The 18,826-nt window shown below is 45.5% G+C and overlaps 1 protein-coding gene across 2 annotated transcripts in view; it reads left to right on the plus strand.

Moving 5' to 3' along the window:
- The window catches only part of TLN2 (talin 2), a 406,920-nt gene that overhangs the window by 302,407 nt on the left and 85,687 nt on the right, over nucleotides 1-18,826 (plus strand). For both annotated transcript variants that reach the window (XM_020286036.2, XM_076004441.1), the window contains exons 29-36: nucleotides 1,888-2,096; nucleotides 3,217-3,336; nucleotides 4,353-4,550; nucleotides 5,635-5,774; nucleotides 12,733-12,826; nucleotides 14,892-14,981; nucleotides 16,823-16,945; nucleotides 18,276-18,419. In XM_020286036.2, coding sequence (XP_020141625.1) covers nucleotides 1,888-2,096; nucleotides 3,217-3,336; nucleotides 4,353-4,550; nucleotides 5,635-5,774; nucleotides 12,733-12,826; nucleotides 14,892-14,981; nucleotides 16,823-16,945; nucleotides 18,276-18,419 — 1,118 coding nt within the window. The remainder of the gene's footprint in view (nucleotides 1-1,887; nucleotides 2,097-3,216; nucleotides 3,337-4,352; nucleotides 4,551-5,634; nucleotides 5,775-12,732; nucleotides 12,827-14,891; nucleotides 14,982-16,822; nucleotides 16,946-18,275; nucleotides 18,420-18,826) is intronic.

Here is an 18,826-nt window from a genome sequence, read left to right on the forward strand (position 1 = left end):
GAATTAGGATCTCACTGTCTCCTAAAACCTGGGGGAAACTGAGGCCCAGAGGGAAAAGGTAGCAGTCTAGACCACACAGCTACTCGGCAGCAGAGCCAGAGCTAGACATGGTCTCCACCACATCTGGCGCTCTTCTCAGCAACGACACCCTCCGACCTGTGCCAAGAGCTTACACACAAAAGGGAATGCCCGTTTGACTTTGCTGCTTTCTCTCCTGCACCTCAGCTTTATTTACTTTTGTGTTTTCTCTCCTGGGCTTCTCCTCTGCCATAAAAAGCACTTGGTTTAAAATTCTTTCATCCCGCAAGCTGTGCTCAGAGGTGCCATGTGATAAACAGTAGATTGGCAGCTTTGTAATTTACCTTGATTAGGTGGTGGAGTTATATCCCAGCTGTGTGATTTACTAAATATTTACGTACTGGCGAGTCTGCGGCACTGCGAAGCTGTCTCGCTGCGTGGACCTGGGGCCTTTCTCAGCCCCTGTGGTATTACAGAGCCTCGGCCTCAGTAAGGAGAAGACCAGCTGCTGTGTCCACGCGGACCCAGCTAGTAGAGGTCGTACCCACTGGTGCCTGGAAACCGTCCAGCTCAGTCCTGGAGAAAAGAGTCGTTTCAAAACGAGAGACACCGATTTGTGTATTTTTCATGCAGATCTTATATGTGCTAACAAGAAGCCCTCATCGTTCTCTCTCCCAAAGAGCGCTATGATGAGTGTTTGACCTGAAAATTAGGAAATCTCAGATCTAGCTCTGGTGTTGCCTGTGGAAGTATTTGTGGGCAAGACACTTCTGAGTGCTGGGCCTCATCTGCAAAATGGTTAGATGAGATGAGCTCTAACATCACCTGCTCTGCGCCTCTCGGGGTGTTTTGTTGTATGCCCTGGCATCTCCAGTTTTCATCCTCATCTCGCAAGTGCCAAGGACGAGGTGTCACGTAGTGAGACTCCTGTTTATTCTGCATGAGGTGGTACTGTAGTTTTCAAGGACTCATTTATATTCATAGTGTATCACCAAATCCCATCATCTGTCTAGATGTGCATTTAGACATAAACAGGCACTTCACAAAAGAGGGTATCTAAATGGCCATTAAGTGTATGCAAAGGTGCTCAACGTCATTACTCATTAAGGATATAAAAGTTAAAACCTCATTGAGTTACAACGCACACCCACCTGAATGATTAAATTAAAATCTGGCAATACTACCAGGTACTGGCCGGGATATAAAGCAGCTGCAACTCTTACCCGTTGCTGGTGGAGTTTTGATTGACCTCACAGCATCATGGTCAGGAGAAAGAAACCAGGCACAGAAGAATACATATATGTGGTTCTGTTAACATGAGGTGTAAGAACAGGTAAAGATAGCCTAAGGTAATAGACGTTAGAATAGTGATTACTTCTGGCATGAGGACATATTGACTGGGGAAGGGCCTGGGTGGAATGTAAATGGTGGAAATGTTGATGGATCCATATGTACAGATTCACTGAGCCGCACACATGGACTTGTTCACTTTATTGTACGTAAGTTATTTCCCCACCAGAGACAATTGAGCTTAAAAGTGGAATTAAATGACCTCCCACACACCTATACGTGGACACACCTGGGTATGTCCATCTGTGAACTTGCTCCCATGCACTGGGTGTTTTAGGTGTAGGAGCACTCGAGGAGCAAGGGAAGTCAGAGCGAAGTAGTGTTTAGCATTGGGTTTGTTATAACGTCTCTTGGATTGGCCCAGAGCCAGGAGGGTGGGCTACTTCTTTGAGAAACACAGCGATTCACGTTTTGTAAAAATTAATCTGGAGCTCCCCCCGTGCCAGGTCCTGGTGCAGAGGCCTATTCCCAAGGTGTAGATGGAATCTAATAGAGAGTCTGATGGGATTTTGCCCCCAGGGGTGGCTGCTAGAGAGACGGCCCAGGCTCTGAAAACGCTGGCCCAGGCTGCCCGTGGAGTGGCCGCCTCTACAAGCGACCCTGCGGCTGCTCATGCCATGTTAGATTCTGCTCGAGACGTGATGGAGGGCTCCGCCATGCTCATCCAGGAAGCCAAGCAGGCCCTGATCGCACCTGGAGATGCAGAGAGTCAACAGAGACTAGCTCAGGTGAGGCTCGGAATTGGAAATTGTGGCCGTCCTTGTCACCATTGACGAGGACGTGTTGGCAGGCTGTCTTCTGGGCACCGTTTGTTTGGTGTGAACACTTTGACTCAGCAGAACCTTCAAAAGTGTCATAGCAGTGCTCGCCATGCATGATGCTCACTTTTGTAAGTCTTGCCTAGTGTTCTTCACGTTGATGTGAGATCCGCTTAATTCACAGTCGACAGAAGGTATGGGGAGCTTTGAAGTCTCTCTTTGGAAGTTTAGGAGACAGGACATAGCATGTTGGCCCAGGTTTGTGTATGCTGAACTACATTCCTCCTCTTAGCCTGGGGAGCGAGGTAGATATACTAGGGCCAGCCACTCAGAAGTTTCGCACTGTCTCTATTACTTCTTCGGATGATTCTCTGACTACCTGATGAAACCAGTTGGCCAAGGACCATCCAGGCAAAGTTCTAGACATGGGGCTGGGAAGAGATGGTTTAGATTAGCGAGAATGACACAGCCCACCTCCAAAGACCTTACTTGCCTTTTAGCTGAAGATATCAAAGAGTGCAAACAGGGAGCCACTTATACATTCCTAGGCAGTATGTCGGCAGCTCCAGGTTGGTCTGTCAGTGCTCAGAGCATCTCACTTGCCCCCGGGCAGAGTGAGGTGGGGGTGGTGGCACCAGAAGTTTGCTGAGCAGAAATCAGTCCACAGGCCTAGCTAACTGTGATCCAAACAACTCAAGGTCTGCTTCCACCTTGGTAACCTCCGCAGGGCTCTCAAGAAGGGAGCTATCTCTCTTTCTCTTGGTATAAGACACCTTTGTTTTAGAACCTGACCTCATCTTGGAGAGTTCTGTGTTTGAATCACAGAGCCGTGACAAAGCCTGGCTTTGGGGAGCAGGTGTGCTGTGCTGTGTTATTGTGCCGGACCCTTTTGCTAAGGCAGGATGTGAACCCCGGTGAGAGGGTAGAATTTTGCTCTTAGACAAGAGGCCTGGACGAGGTGATTTAATACAGTAAACAGTGTCAGGTGGATGCTGATAGATAATTTCCGTATCTGGTTCAGGTCTGTGTATTGCCACTGTTCATCCCCAACAAATGTGCAAAAAATGTTTCTCTCCCCGCATGTACCCAGGTGGCCAAAGCCGTCTCACACTCCTTGAACAACTGTGTGAATTGCCTCCCTGGGCAGAAGGACGTGGACGTGGCCTTGAAGAGCATTGGGGAGTCCAGCAAGAAGCTGCTTGTGGATTCGGTGAGAGGTTCTTGGACTGGGAAGGGGCAGCGGGGGAGCAGGCTCACCTTGGGTGTGAATGGAGTCTTTTCTCCTCCACGGGATCTCTGAGCAGCTAACCCTTCCCTTAGTGATCCTGTTTTTCCTGCTAATTTGTCTTTTCCCTTGTTTGGCTTTCTGATCTGCAAAGTTCCCAGGTGGAACTTTTAGAGTTTACTTTTTCTTTGAGCCCATGTTGCTGTTTGCTCTGGGGTGAGACAGGGAAGAGGGTGCAGGGTCACCTGGCTTCTGGCCAGGCACTGGAGGGGCACATGTGTCCAAGACTCACTGAGAGAGCAAGTAAGCAGGAATGTCACCGGGGCTGGTTCCGTCCCCTGCTTAGTCTGCTGCAGGAGGCTTGTGCTCGTTCATCTTTGTTTCTTCTCTGCACAGGTATGCACCCAGTGTATGTAAGTGACTAACAGAGTCCAGCTTAACTCTCTGGAACTTCTCACAAGAGGCTATCGTTCTGCTAAATGACACTTGTATTCCGTAAAAAAAAAAAAAAGTTATTGGGAAAGACCACTAATAAAACAAAATTGGTAGCTATTAGTTTAGAAAAAAGTTGATTCGAAGTTTGGTAGCATCTATGTTTTAGTTCTAGCAAGCTAAAACTTTGAGAGTTTCCATCTTAGATGAGACAGAAGAGGGTGGGAGTTCAGAGAATGGATTCCAGAGTCAGATTGCCTTGGTGAGGAGCCAGCCTGTCTCTGCCACTTAGGAGACCGTGAACCCCAAAGACAAGCTGTGTCCTTATCATTTTTAGATCCACAATGTCAAGCATGGAGCAGGTGTTCAATAAATGTGAGTGAATGAATGAATGAATGTGTATATGGTGAAAGTCAAACTTAGCATGGGCTCAGACCACACAGAGCTTTTTAGTCTTGATGACTCAGAAATGCATCCCTGGAGAGTCTTTCTTCCCTTCACAATACCTACCTTTTTCTCTCCCGGACAGAGTAAAACTTCTCACGCGATGTGCCTTCTGTTCTCTGCAGCTACCTCCAAGCACGAAGCCTTTCCAGGAAGCCCAGAGTGAACTGAACCAGGCAGCAGCTGATCTGAACCAGTCCGCAGGGGAAGTTGTCCACGCCACCCGGGGCCAGAGCGGAGAGCTGGCAGCAGCCTCTGGAAAGTTCAGCGATGATTTCGATGAATTCCTCGATGCCGGTATTGAGATGGCTGGCCAAGCTCAGGTGGGTGAGCAGGGGGCTCTCTGGCGCTGATCTTGGCCTCTCTCTTCTCTGATGGATTTCCATCCTTGAGAGCAATGGAACAAGCAGGAAGAGGGAACCTGGAAACAGGCAGGCCACAGGTGTATTCTTTTTGCTGCTTCGGAAGCTCCGTGACCTCACAGGAGTGGCATTCACAAAGACGCCGTCAGCTTCCATGTGAAGTGCTCTTAGCGACGGAAGATAACTTTTCCCACGATGCTCCAGCAGAATCCGTAGTCTTAGGTTGTTTGGAGGGAGGGCAAGAAGAGGGAGAATGTTTAGTAGAGATTAGGACAGCTCTTTGAATGTGGGATAACATAGTAAAATATATATATATGTATATTTGTATTTGAGGTTTACTGGGCCCATTTGAATGCACTGTGTCCAATACTGAGTGTCAAGTAATTAAAAATTACCTCCTTTAGATGAACAGATAAACGCCTTGTTTAGAGCAAGGGAGCATGACTGGTCTGGTGTCAGCTTGCAGAGCGTTGTTTTTTGTTTGTTTTTTTTTCTGAGCTCCTGTAAACTCCCCTAAAAGAGAGCTCTGGGGTGTCTCTTGCTCTGTCATCTACAGAGGAATGTTTCTCTGCTGGCAGCCAGGTGAGAAACGTGTCCTCTCCCGAGCCAGGGACTTCAGGGACGCAGTCAGCTCTGAACACGGAGTCAGTGCCCGTCGTCTGTGCCAGGCTGAGATGCACAGCTCCTTGACAACTCTGGCATTGTTGAGCAAGATGCCGGAACCGCTGCCTGGTCTGTGCATTGGCTCTGCTCAGCTCTCTCTCCTCCCACCCCCTCCCCCCTTCAATGCCTCTACTTGTGCGAAAGCGCTGCTCTTGGCTAGCCCACTCGGGGATGGATTTCTTTCCCTATTGCCTGCATCTCGATCGGAGCATCTCTCTGGGGAAGGGTAGACACCGGTTAGTGTCTCAAAGAGTTAGGCATCTGCAGACTAATTGGGTTTAATGTGATCTATGCAGATAACTTGCCTCCGTTTCAGGATGCTGCTCCTTGCTCTCGAGAATTGGACAGTCCCTAATTACTCTGGCTCCTTTTGACCTTTCAGACAAAAGAAGACCAGATCCAAGTGATAGGAAACCTCAAGAATATCTCTATGGCATCCAGCAAGCTGTTGTTAGCTGCCAAGTCTCTCTCTGTAGATCCAGGAGCTCCCAATGCGAAAAATCTCCTGGCTGCAGCTGCAAGGTAGGAGCGCGGGGCAAATGTGCTTTCATGTGTGGTTAAACTGTGTCACTGCAGTCTAAAGGATGTGCTTGACATGCTGCCACTTTTGCTGAGCGAAGAATTGGTGCTTTCCTTAGGTCATCAGAGGTGGAGTTGAGTGACGGAGACTCTGGCATTTTATAATAGCTCATTTCCATGTTCTTTCCCCACTAAAAATGCCTCTGTCTTCTCATATAGACTTTTCAGGAGGGACCGATTTGTAAACACAATGACTTAAATAGATTTTAAGTCGTGTTATATATCTTTCAGATTATGAAAGTAATATATGCTTGTTGAAAAAGAAATCAGAAAATACTGAAAAGGATAAAGAAGGAACCAGTGCTCAACGAGTCATTCAACAGACATTGACTGAGTGCTTACTATGTGCATGGCATCAATGTTAGATTGAATTTAACGTGTTGTGTCTATCCCGTGAGGAAGGGCTCCGGTTTAGGGTGAATGGGAGGGCAGTGGGAATAAATTGGTTTGGGAAATATCTTAACACATGAATCTGACTTTTGGATAATTTTAGTGTCCCTCTTCCCTGTTGGTTTCACCAAGGGAAGTGGGTAAAACAACACAATTTCCACTCCAGGGCCACTGTGGCACTTTAGTTGCATAACTAATGATCAAATGCTGGTATGTGGAGCCCTGCAGTGGCAGCCCAGGAAGATCTTATATCAGCAATCCCACGTTCATTTTCCTGAACCCACACGGTAGGGTATGTTATGACTCTGTGCTGGTACAGGCATGTTTTCTTGGTATTATTTGACATCACATTACATACAGAGAAGCTGACAGTGGAGGGAGATTAGAAGCAGGACTATTAGGGGATGCAGAGTAATTGGAAACCCTTTCAAAATGTGCAGATTAGTAATTTTTGAAAAGCATAGCTTCAATTCTGCTTTCTTCTTTTTTTTTTTTTAACTTGGTGTTGTTTGCTTGTTTTTTTTTTTTTCATGACTTCATGTCTCTCGTAGGAGCTCAATGGCTATTTATGTCACTAGAGTCAGGAGACCTGAATTCTAGTACGAACTTTAATATTTGACTAACTAAATCATGTTGGTCAGGTTGCTCAACCTGTCTAAACTTTCCCATCTGCAAAGTGGGGATGTGAAGTACATCATCCTGAAGGCCATTTTAGCTCTCTGTACATAAGATTTCATGGCACTAATGCTTCAGACCTGACTCTCATCCTCTCTTGACTTGTAATGGTTTTTGTGGAGGGTTAGACACTGTCAAAGTAGTTCCCTTGCAAACCCTCGAGTTTCCTCATTTATTCCCAGATAATACATTTTAGCTGCAAACAATAGCTAGAGCCACTAGGGGAATGGGAAATTAACTTCACATCTCCACACCTCCATCTCTTGCTTTGTTTGTGATTGTTCTGGTAAACAAGTGCCCTCCCTTGATGGGGGGGCAGAGACGGGGGTGATGTCCACTCTGCTGAACAGCTGTCTGTTCCTTTTCTCCTACAAAGAGCCTTTGGATAATGCAACTGCCATTGCCAGGTATCTGAACTCAGATGTTTTTCATTATGTTCAATTTTTTGCATCATTTCAAAATTACACTTTCCAACTTGGAACGTGTTTTTTCATCCCCTTAAATTTGTGGGAAGCAGGGGAATGTATAAATTGGCCTTTGGAAAGCCAGACAGAGAAGGAAACAGACCCAGAAGGCTTGTTGCTGGTATGTGGCTCCGTGAGTATCTGCAAGGCCCCCTGGTGGTGGCATTGAGGAGAGTAGGTAAAAAAAAAAAAAACCCTGCCTTTTGCCTCTCTCTGTCTTGGCTTACAGCAATTGACTGAGTTCCCAGCCTGATGGTTTTATAGCCAAGTAAGCACTTAGAAATCATCACATGAAAATGATTGTCTCAGAATGGAACTGTTGCAAGAAGATGTTGGCACATTCTCCTTGTTTCTTGGCACATTTCTGCAAGCTGCTGCCCCCCGGGTGGTTTCTCGGCAGAAACTCCAGGCAGGTCAGGAGGGTCTAGGCGACTTCCTCTTTGCCTGGCCCAGGCCCTTTGCTCATTCATTCTTTTGTTCTTTCATGTGTTCAGTACACAGATTTTTATCACAGGCCTGGATGGGCGAGTCCCAGTGCCGGGTGCAAACTGTGCATAAGACAAGGATGTGGCCCTGGTGGAATTAGGCAGGAGACACACACACACACACACACACACACACACACACACACACACACACAGCATGCTCCCCTCATTTCCTGTAGGCACAGGAAGTTGAGCAGCAGGAATCTGAGCAGCGTTGTCCTCAGTCTTCAGTTCCACTGTCCTCCCCGTTTTTGAAATGGCCAATCCCTGCCTGTCTTTCAGATGCGTGTCCCCAAAGGCCCCAGAAATGCCAGGCTTGGACCAACTTATCTCTGTCTTGCTCCTGCATCAGCAATCTTGTTTACCTTGTTCTTTGTGGTCTCTGTGGTCCTTCCTGCTCGGGGGGAAGAGGTTTGCTTCTGAAGCAAAAGTGGAGGATGTCCTTTTCCTCTGCCCTGAATTCTGCCTCTGAGCCCAGGTACATTTGGAGACTCTGGCCCCTTGGTTTCGAATGCCTAAGGGAGAGAAAGTTGTTTTCTATTTAGTGTCCCGCTTGTTGTTCATCTTTTTTCCGCATAACTGATGGGGCTCCGGCTCCTTTCTGAGGAGTCTGGGAGGGACTTTGCCAACCATTCATCAGCCTTTTCCCCAACCAGGGGTTGGTCTGATGCTCTGCAAAATTAGTCAAGGAAATAGAAAATCAGCTGGTACTTGCAAAACAGTGGGTACTCCTACCTCTGAGCACCTTCCCTGAGCCTCTGCTCACTGCACAGTTACCTTGGCCAGGAGGACTCCAGAGCTGAGAAGCCTTCATGCCCACGGAGGCCAGCATCAGACCGAGCCAGGCAGGGCTCTCAGCTGCTTCCCTGGGCACCTGCAGACAGCTCCTGGCTCCCTTTGAGTTTGATGTTCCTGCAGGGCAGGCCTCCTCCTCCCTCCAGAGACTGTGAGAAAGGATCATCTAACAGGCTGTCTCCACTCCATAAAATAGAAAATGCAAACGGGGTCTTTGTTCTCTCTGTTGGCCTTATCTAGAATGTTCTCTTCCCTTTATCCAAATCAGGATCTCACTCAGCCCTGTCTTTTCCAAGTGCTTCAGTCCACATTGAGCTTCCCTTTGCTGCAGAATCTGTGCCCCATGGCTAAGGTTCAACTCCTTTCCAGGTTCCTGTGAGCCCCCACCCTGTCTAGCCTCGTGTTGGAGCGATCCATTGTGTCTTGTCTGGTGTCATGCCCTGGTCATTGCTAATTTCTTTGTGTTTTTCTTCTCATTGTCTTCTCTCTCCAACTAGATTGCAAGCACCTTGCCTTCCTGGAGAGATTTACACTATATTACTCTTTAATTCCCCATGCCCTGTGCATACCATGACCCGAGCAATGCGTGTGCATGGATTTTGATTTACTCTTTCCTCCCTTCCCCAACCCTTCTTCCCTGGAGGAAAGAGATTTCTTATGCTGTTTTTTTGTTTCCCTCCAAAGCCTTATTGGTTGATTTGTACTTAATAGGTAATCAGAAGCACAAATTGGTTGATTTTCTTCTCCCACCTTGTCCCAATTCTGTGTCTATTTAAAATTTCCAGCCAGAGCTTCAGTTGCATCAATTCAGTATCTCTGAACACTAAATGGGTTTTTCACTTTAGAAAGTTCTTTTTAACCTCTGAGGTTGTAGATCCCAATTTTTTAGAAAACTGAAGAGTGGCTAGATATGCCCAGATAAAGAATAAAATACGCAAAAAGTAATCTCTAGATGGTGGAATTATGGTTAGTTAGCTTTTTCATATTTTTAAAAATAAATCTATATAGTTTTGATCATTAAAAAAGGACTGTAGAAAAAATTAAAGTAACTGTGGTTCCGGCCTATTTGGATTTACATAGAACAGAGACCCTGCTCATTTTGGCCATATTTTTTATGATAATATAAATTGATTAATTTCTAATTTGGGGGGTAGATTTATTGATATTTTTTCTTCAAAAATAACACTATAAAAATACTGTTAACATTTTAATATATGTCATTGTGTCATTTTTCTATGTGTACATAAACAGTGTGGTGGGCCCATACCGTTTATACCATTTTGTAAATTTTATTTTACTTAATCATGTAACATGAATATTCTTCCATGACATTAGTAATATGCTACACATTATGGCTTTTCATGGGTCCTCAGAATTCTGTTGTGGGCTATTTATTTAGCCAATCCTTCATTGTTGCCTATTTGGGTTACCTCCAATTCTTTGCTCTTATACATAACTGCTATAGTTTGAAACATAAAAATATTATTTTTTATTATCAAATTCGCACAACTATTTTCCTCTCAAACACCTAGTTTACTATTTGGCTGTGTAATCCAGATTGAAAAGTAAGTTAGGGGAATTAATGATACCTAAAGAATGCTACTTAGCCGTGGGTCGATAGTACCCAAGCAACTCACTGAGCCCTGCTGCAGTGTTGGCACTTTTATGGATTATCTACCCACAAACTCTTGGTCTCTGTTTTGTTTTGTTTTAATCGCAAGTTTTATTTGAAAAATTTTCACATGTACAAAAAAAGAAGAGTAGCAAAGCTGGCAGCTTTCTCACAGCCGTATGTCCTCTGGATTCACCGATTATAAACACTTCGTTTCTAATGGAAAAATCTTTATAGAAACTAGGTTTTGAAAAAAATACAGACAAACAGGAAACGTGGAGAATTAAGCTAAGTGGAAAGCTTCTGTGATGGCTACAAACATTCTCTGAAGGATCATGCCATTACAGCATTCTTCTCCCATCCTGGTGTTGACACGTGCCAGCCTGTCCACTCACGAGTGTGTCTTGAAGGTCACCACGCAGAACACTGCGTTGGACTCTTTCAAGGACATTCAAATGTGGATAACATGGGCCACACCCCCCCTGGCCCTTGGAACGAGGATTGTCCCGCGATCTCAGTTGTTTTGTTTTGCACCACGGAGAGCTCAGTGTTTCCCAAGACACCTTAATTAAGCACTATTCTCCAAGTAAATGAAATCACCAGAGTCAATCTCACGAAAACTATTTTGCAATTCTTTCTGGAGTTGGGAATGTTTTCCTTTTTTGAATTTAAAATTGAAAGCAGTATCTCCTCATCAAACAATTAAGCTGATTGCTTTTGTAGGTTGGCAACATCATTTTCCATCTAATTTGATATGCTGTAGGAAGCTGCAAAGCCAATTTAACTAATAAAATGAGGCATCTTTTATATTAGACAGTGTTGGAGATTAACAGCAATGTGTGCACTGTTTTGTTTTCGTTTTAAGTTGTCCTTTAGCTGCAGTGATTATAAACTGTGAATAGAATTCTGGGCCCTGCCAGAAGTGTGGACCAGTTATGACCTTGCAGAAAAGAATTATAGGTCTGGCTTTGGAGACAGATAGGCATGGATTTAAGTCTTGTTTCTGCCCTTTCTTTGTATTAATAGCATTCCTTAGGGAGTTTATCTCCTCTCTCTCAGATTTTCATTTATAAAATGCATAGGTATTCAATTTTAAGACTTAGTATAAAGCTACAGTAGTTAAGACTGTGGTATTGGCAAGAGATTAGACAATGTAGATCAATGGAAGAGAAGTCCATAAGTAGACTCACACAAATGTGGCTGATTGCAAAAATAATTCAATGGAGAAGGGGGTAGTCTTTTCAATAAATGTGGCTAGAACAATTGGACTTCTGTATACAAAAATAAAAAAAAAATGACCATATCCTATGCCTTTAAAAATAAAAAAAAAACCTCAAAATGGGCCATGACTTTCTAAATTATTTATATTATCACTTAAGACAAATTAAGCAGGGGCAGCTCAGGAGGGGCAGAACCCTTGTCAATGTAGGAAAAAAATCTGGGCTGTCCCTTACGTTCTAATGTGAATAGAAACACAAGTAAAATCATGCAACAGTCTCTCATTTATTCCTACTATTGTTAACAAAGAAAATAGCTGTATGTTAAAGAATAACATTGGAATAACATCTAGGAACTAGTCAATCATATAGTACTTAGTAGAAAGTAGAGATTTTAAAATCATAAGCACAGTTTATTTTATGTCTGCTATATTAAAAAATTTATAAAATATTCCAAATTGCTCAGGTAATCTTATTCCTTGTTAGCTGCTAATTAAGGGTCTTAAACAGCATTAATATGATCTCTTTGCTATTTGCAACTTCATTGCGAATTCTCTCTTATGAATGTACTAAAAGATAGTCATACTTTTTAAAGAGAACTACATTGACCCTTGAACAACGTAGAAGTTAGGGGCCCCGAGTGCCCACACAATTGAAAATCCACGTATAACTTTTGACTCCCCCCAAACTTAACTACTGGCCTACTGTTGACCAAAAGGCTTACTGATAACAATCAATTAAAACATACTTTGTGTGTTATATGTATTATATACTGTATTCTCATAGTGAGCTAGAGAAAAGAAAATGTTGCTAAGAAAATCATAAGGAAGAGAAATATGTATTTACTATTCATCAAGCGGAAGTGGATCATGACAAAGGTCGTCCTCTTGAGTGGGCTGAGGAGGGGTTGGTCTTGTTATCTCAGGGGTGGCAGAGGTGGAAGGGGGAGTAGGAGAGGCAGGCACAGTGCAAGTAACTTTTATTGGGAAAAATCCACGTATAAGTGGATTGGTGTCGTTCAAACCCAGGTTGTTCACTGGTCAACTGTATTAGGAGCCCCTTAAGGCTAAATCAGTCAGTAATCACGAAGCAAGGGGAGGGATTCTCATTTTGTCTTCCCTGGGTATGGTTTGTTTTGGTTGTGGAGAGCCTTCCTGGGGACCTCCGCCTAAATAGTGAATTAATTGTGTTTCTGGCAAACCTGCAAAAGCATTTTTGGGGAAATTAATGTTGATTTAAAAAAAATTTTTTTTTCTTTCCCAGAGCTGTGACAGAGAGCATCAATCAACTTATCACCCTATGCACCCAGCAAGCTCCCGGCCAGAAAGAGTGTGACAATGCCCTCCGGGAGCTTGAGGTGGGTCCCAGGGCATGCTGGTGAACATTGATGTCTATGTGTGTCTTACTGTCCTTTCTCTGTGAGGTTGGTTTCCTCTCCTCTAAAACTAAAGGTGCATTGGGTACAACCAGCCTGTACCTACTGAGATTTGGCCGTGTCAGGGTAACCTGCGTTGGCTAAGACTGCCTTACATACACATGGGCATATGCTGATCTTATGTGCCTTTAAAGGTTCTCTTGTCTGTCATGGGAGACTGTTGAGATCAAAGTTCCAAGCGAGAAAGAACAGAAGAAAAATTAGATTTGGTGGGATTATCATCCCTGCTTCCCCTTTTTCCCACTAGGATGAGATTTATTTTGTTAAAGGATTCTTTATTTCAAACAGGAAGAGATCCGTGGTATTGGAGATAGGCTGAAGATCAGCAATATTCAGCTAAAAAGTATTGGAAAAAATTATCCTGGGACAACTGGGAGAAAGCTAGAGGCAAGGATAGGTGTGTTTTTGAGTAAAAAGGATGTCCCTGTACGTTTTATTCTGTAACACATAGGGGGCACATAAGAGGAAATCCGAGACTAACACTTAACTACTCACAGTCATGGTGGCTGTAGGGCCCTTCCTGGCCCTGAGCACAGTGTGGGTGCTTTTCAGTTTATATTCATACCCGTGTTATTTGTAATTGAAAAATGTATGCATGCCCATAGAATGCGTGTGGGTAAAGAAAGGTACAGTCAGCGTGCCTACGTGTATGTAAAGCAGCCCTAACCAATGCAGATTGTATTGAAACAGCCAGATCTCAACAGATCTGGGCTTGTTGTACCCAATATGCCTTTAGTTTTCTGGGTGATGAGCATGGTGGAAATGAATACCCATTGCAGTGTCTCAAGTGCTTGATTGAGGCCCTGGCGATGGCTCTGGGCCATTGCGCGCAGCTGGAGGTGAGGCAGGGCCATGGACTGCAGCGTTCTGAAAGCAGCTGAGAACGTTTGTTATGTTGGCTGAATGACTGCCCTACTCCTCTCTGTTCATATTGACAAATATAAATAAGTAGGGCTTTTACTGTAAATGAGCTCTGTTGGCCTAGGTGCCAGTACTCTGTCTCTTAATGGCATCCTTGGTTGCCAAAATTATGACTGTTTCAGGATTGCTGTTACTAAAACCATTGTGATCCAAGGAGTAGGAGGAGGTTTTTCAATGCAACGAGCTCACTCCTTACACTGCCCTCTTTCCCTCCTGTCTTTAACTGAACAGCTCAACAGTTCCCAATACTTAGGGTTCCCCCCAACTCAAATGACTTTGTCTTTCTGTTGGCTGTGCCCCAAGGCTGCCGGGCCCTAATGCTCAATGGGGAGGAGGTTGAATGGCTGCACCCCCAGGCTTGCTGCCCCTGGAGAAGCAGTGAGCACAAGTGTTGATCAAAGGTCATGACAACGTGACAGCTAGTGATGACTTTCAGTGGTTTGGAGGCAAAGACAAGAAATAAGTGGCTCCATAACCCATTTATTTCCTTGACAAGGACCTAAACAAGAGTGAATGTGTTCTATACTTTTTAAATTAAAAATGAAAGAACCATCCCAACGGACACTTTTAGGGAATTACCTTCTTTCATGGCTTTCTATGAAAAGTTCCAGAATTGGAAAAACTGAAGTTTCTTTACCAGTCATGAAGAAATGAATGAATAAGTTCTTTGATGTTTAAACTCCTTAGAATTATCCAGAATTAGCAGAGAGATTGTGCTAATGGACGATGAATGTGTTGCCTTGCATTAACATTCAAATTTCTCTTTTAAAAACATCTTATTCCTCTGTGGATATCATGCTTCTCCTCCTTCGCAACGGAAAACAAGAGGTTCTCACCTCTGGCAAAGCGACCCTGAGACACACACGTCCCCTCCCAACCCTATCCGTGTTGTGATACTAGCAGGAGGTCTGTGGTCATGGTACTGCCATCTAAATTCTTCTCAGGAATCAGTAAATGAGGGATCGTGACCAGCCTCTTGTCTATGGCTGGGGCGTTGATGGTATCTTGTGTTGAATGTCTCTCGTTCTCTGACGCCTGCTTTCTAAGTTGCCTTCTCCTTCTGCAGACTGTCAAAGGCATGCTGGACAATCCTAACGAGCCTGTGAGCGACCTCTCGTACTTTGACTGCATCGAGAGTGTGATGGAAAACTCCAAGGTAAGCCCGTCCTGCTGCGATTCGGAGGCTCCTCCGTGTGGGGAGGAGCGTAAACGTGCTTTGTGAGCATCTGCCCGTGTCTGGAGGGCTGCGCCCTTTGCCCGGCTGCTCCTCAAACTTGAGGGCGCATCGGAATCAGCTGGAGGGCTTGTTAAACACAGACGGTGGAGCCACCCCCAGGTTTCTGCTTCTGTAGGGCTGAGAGTCTGTGTTTCTGACAAGCTCCCAAGGGCCTGCCCCATGGCCCAGGAACCCTGCTTTGAGAACCACCGCTTGGGTGCCATCACATACGGATCTTAATGTGAATCACACCATGTATTTTCTGCCCCTGGGGCTGAACTGATGTGGGAAGTCCTTCAGTGACCTTGGATTACATGGGGTCCTCTGGTGTGTTCTCTTTGCCAGCTCTCCCTAGCATGTATTCTCAAGGGGAATGAAAATTGTTTTGTTTTTTTGACAGGGGGTGGGGTTTTGAAAAAAAATCTAAGATAATGTAATGGCTTGTGCCTTACCTCTCCCCCATCTTAACCCTGCTCAACAATGACTTATTCCTTAGTATTTAATTTGATGGGGGTGATGATTAGAGGGGAAAAAAAGTCTTCTTAGTGGAAAAATAATGGGGAAAAAAAAAAAGCTGTTGAAACTCTGATCTGGGCTCATTTGTACCAGTGTCTTATGAGGATAGCTCAAGATCAGAAGGCGAAAATGAAATGCAAGGGAGGTGAACGGATGCCCCAGAGCACAGCTGCACATGCGTGTTGTCTCCATCACCGTTAGGTTGGCCTTGGGGGAACACCTGTATTGGCGAAGTCAGAAGGGCTCGGTTCATGCCTTCATGCCGGGCTAAGACCAGAATTCCCTCTGTCTGGCATCGTGTGTGGAGTTACAGGTGGTCTAAAGGGAAGACCCGTACATTTTACATGCTCAGATTAAAGAGGAATGTGGGATTAGGAATGAGGGGGAAATAGTGTCCATAAAAATCCCCGCTAACTCCCTTGCTTTGCAAGTCCTTATGTACACTGGATTATTTTGTATAGTGAAGAGATTTTAGAGTTTCTTTCATTTCCCCACCCATGATGGCTTACAGACCAATGCAGAGCGTTGCCTTGGTTCTAGACTCGGCAGTGCCGTAGTCTCTCCAAAGGGTTGAACGTCCTCCAGGGCCATCATCTGTGACCCTGGAAGACATGACCAGCCCTCCTGGTACCTAATGAGGTCCCTGGAAGGCAGAACGCCAGATTTGTAACAGGAGCCCTACCTGCGCCCTTGTGGCCTTCACCTCTCTGGGTTGAATTCCAAATACTAAAGTCCTTTCAGCTGTTATTGTAAGATCTCTGAAGAAAGAACACACCAGTGACTTTCAAAATAAGGCAAAATACTGAAAGTATTTAGGAAACATACTTAACAAAGATATGTTTAAATTTTACTGTCAGTAAGTAAACAAATGCTATCTGGAAGGTACGTCTTTTGCTTTCTGTGTATGACTTCACTTGCAGCTCAGTGGCTGTGATCTTTGTGTTCTACGAACTGATAGTTCTCAATTTAGACCATTGACCCATGGGACGCCTTGTCTATACTCTATTGTTTGTGTGTATTAATTATATCTCCTTGGGAGGTATAGATGACTTTGGGGTGAAAGGCTCATGGGTTCATCATTCATTTCTCTCTGTGAACAGAAATGATACAATTCTGTTAAATCTCTTCTCAATGCAAATAAGGAGAAAAATAGCAAAAATTATTAAGTTAAACGGCCTCGAATGTTAAAGTTGGGAGCGCAGCCTCCTTTGCGCCTTGTTTGAAGCAGTGCTGGATGAAAATACTGCTGGCTGTTTGCTTTTTAGGTTCTGGGTGAGTCAATGGCGGGGATTTCACAGAACGCCAAGACCGGGGACCTCCCTGCCTTTGGGGAATGCGTGGGAATTGCCTCCAAGGCTCTCTGTGGGCTGACGGAAGCCGCAGCTCAGGTAAGGGGCTTGTCCTGATGCAGCCTTGTGCCCCGTGGGAGGCGCGGGGGAGGGGGGTGGCGGGGGGGGGGGGCCCAGGTCCAGCTTCACCTCTTTTGTCCAAGCACCACCCCAGAAACCAGTGGAAAGGCAGTGGCTCTTGTGCTGGCCGGGGCCTTTAGACAGACTATCGGCCAGGTGTACCCACCAGGAGCAGAGCAGCTGGGGCCAGGCGAGGGAGGACAGTGAATACTGCAGACCCAGCGCACAGGCTAAGAGGCTGCTGGTGTTGTTGTTATTTTTGAGGTCATTATTATAGGTGAGTTGTTTTGGGGTAGGAAAAATAAGCACTGAATTCATTTACATTTTCTGAGGCTTTAGAATTGCAAAACGGTTAGTCATGCTCGTTTTAGGATCAGAGAAAGAGAAAATTGGACACCAGCATGCAGAGACATGATATGGCATGTTCCTTGCCCTTCTTTGATTATCCTGTGCATTTTTAATGCACAGCTCGGCATTTACCCTGAAGGATCTGTCATTTAACAATTCCCTTGAATGTAGAAGATGTTACAGAACCAAAGAGAAACATTCCTAGTTTTGGGGATGAAATTCTCTACCCTAATCCTTCCCTCGCATCCCAAGGGAAATGAGCGAGGTCAGAATTCCTGCTCACAGATTTGTTTTCTCCCTGTCATTTGGCCGACACATCCAAAGGGAAGCCAAAGAGAAGACCTTCTCTTACAGCCTCCTGTCCTCTTGGGAACCAAATGCTGTCTTTTGTTGTTGTTGTTGTTTTTTCTGGGCCGTCTTACTGAATTACCAAGGGAAGATTCTTTCTGCTGTTGGAGGTACTGACCTAAACAACAAGGACACAGTAAGCTCTGAGATGACAGACCCTCAGGGAGGGCAGGCTCCAGAGCCGGCTGACCCAGCAGGTCCTCACCATCAGTTTGCACCCACTGCTTTCTGCTCCTCCTGTCTGCCAGCTGTAAAGTCGGCTTCATGCTGAGGCTCGGCAGCCTCATGGTCATAAAGTGGCTGCCAGAGCCACTAGGGCTGCATCCATCCTTGTCCAAGCCCCAGACAACAACTTCTCGAGGCTCTCCTAAGAATAAGGAGATTTTGTTCCCGAAGCCTGCAGCAAACTCCTGCTGGTATGTCAAGCTGGCAGAAGCTTGTCTACCGGTACACCCTCATTGGCGAGAGGGATGAGACTACCCTTGGTGCACAGCTTGCACCAAGGAGTGCCTGAGCATAACCGCTGCACGTACGGTGGGGACTGTCATCCCCCACAGACAGGCTCGTCGTGGAGTGTGGAGCCTGAGCTGTGGTTTTCCTCCTCCTTTTCCAGGCTGCATACCTGGTCGGCATCTCTGATCCAAACAGCCAGGCAGGCCACCAGGGCCTGGTGGACCCCATCCAGTTCGCCAGGGCTAACCAGGCCATCCAGATGGCCTGCCAGAACCTGGTGGACCCTGGCAGCAGCCCGTCGCAGGTAACCACGGGGGAGGACGTGAGGTTTGCGGGTCCTTAAGCTCCTCTGGGTGGGTTGTGGGAGAGTGTGAGAAATTGGGAAAGAAGCCTGTTCTTTCAGAGCTCACAAAATGCAGCACTGTAGATAACAACTTGGGGGGGGAGGTATTGCAAAAAGGGTGAAAGTGGACACTTTTAGGGGCTTTGAAATGGGGTGCCAAAAGGTAAGAGGGGTGAGGTGATCGGTGAGATTTATGGGGAGTCTCCATTCAGTTTGGGGGGCCTACGTTGAAGGCTTGTCTATGCTCAGCACTGAGGGGTCAGCCTGAGAGAGACCTGATCCTTCACTCCCTTGGCTCGCAGACTGGGGGCAAAGTTTGCAAAATGCAGTGATCAGGGTATGGCGACAATGCCAGGGAGGTGCCATGA

This window comes from Microcebus murinus, chromosome 6, assembly GCF_040939455.1.
Source record: "Microcebus murinus isolate Inina chromosome 6, M.murinus_Inina_mat1.0, whole genome shotgun sequence".
Lineage (NCBI taxonomy): Eukaryota > Metazoa > Chordata > Mammalia > Primates > Cheirogaleidae > Microcebus > Microcebus murinus.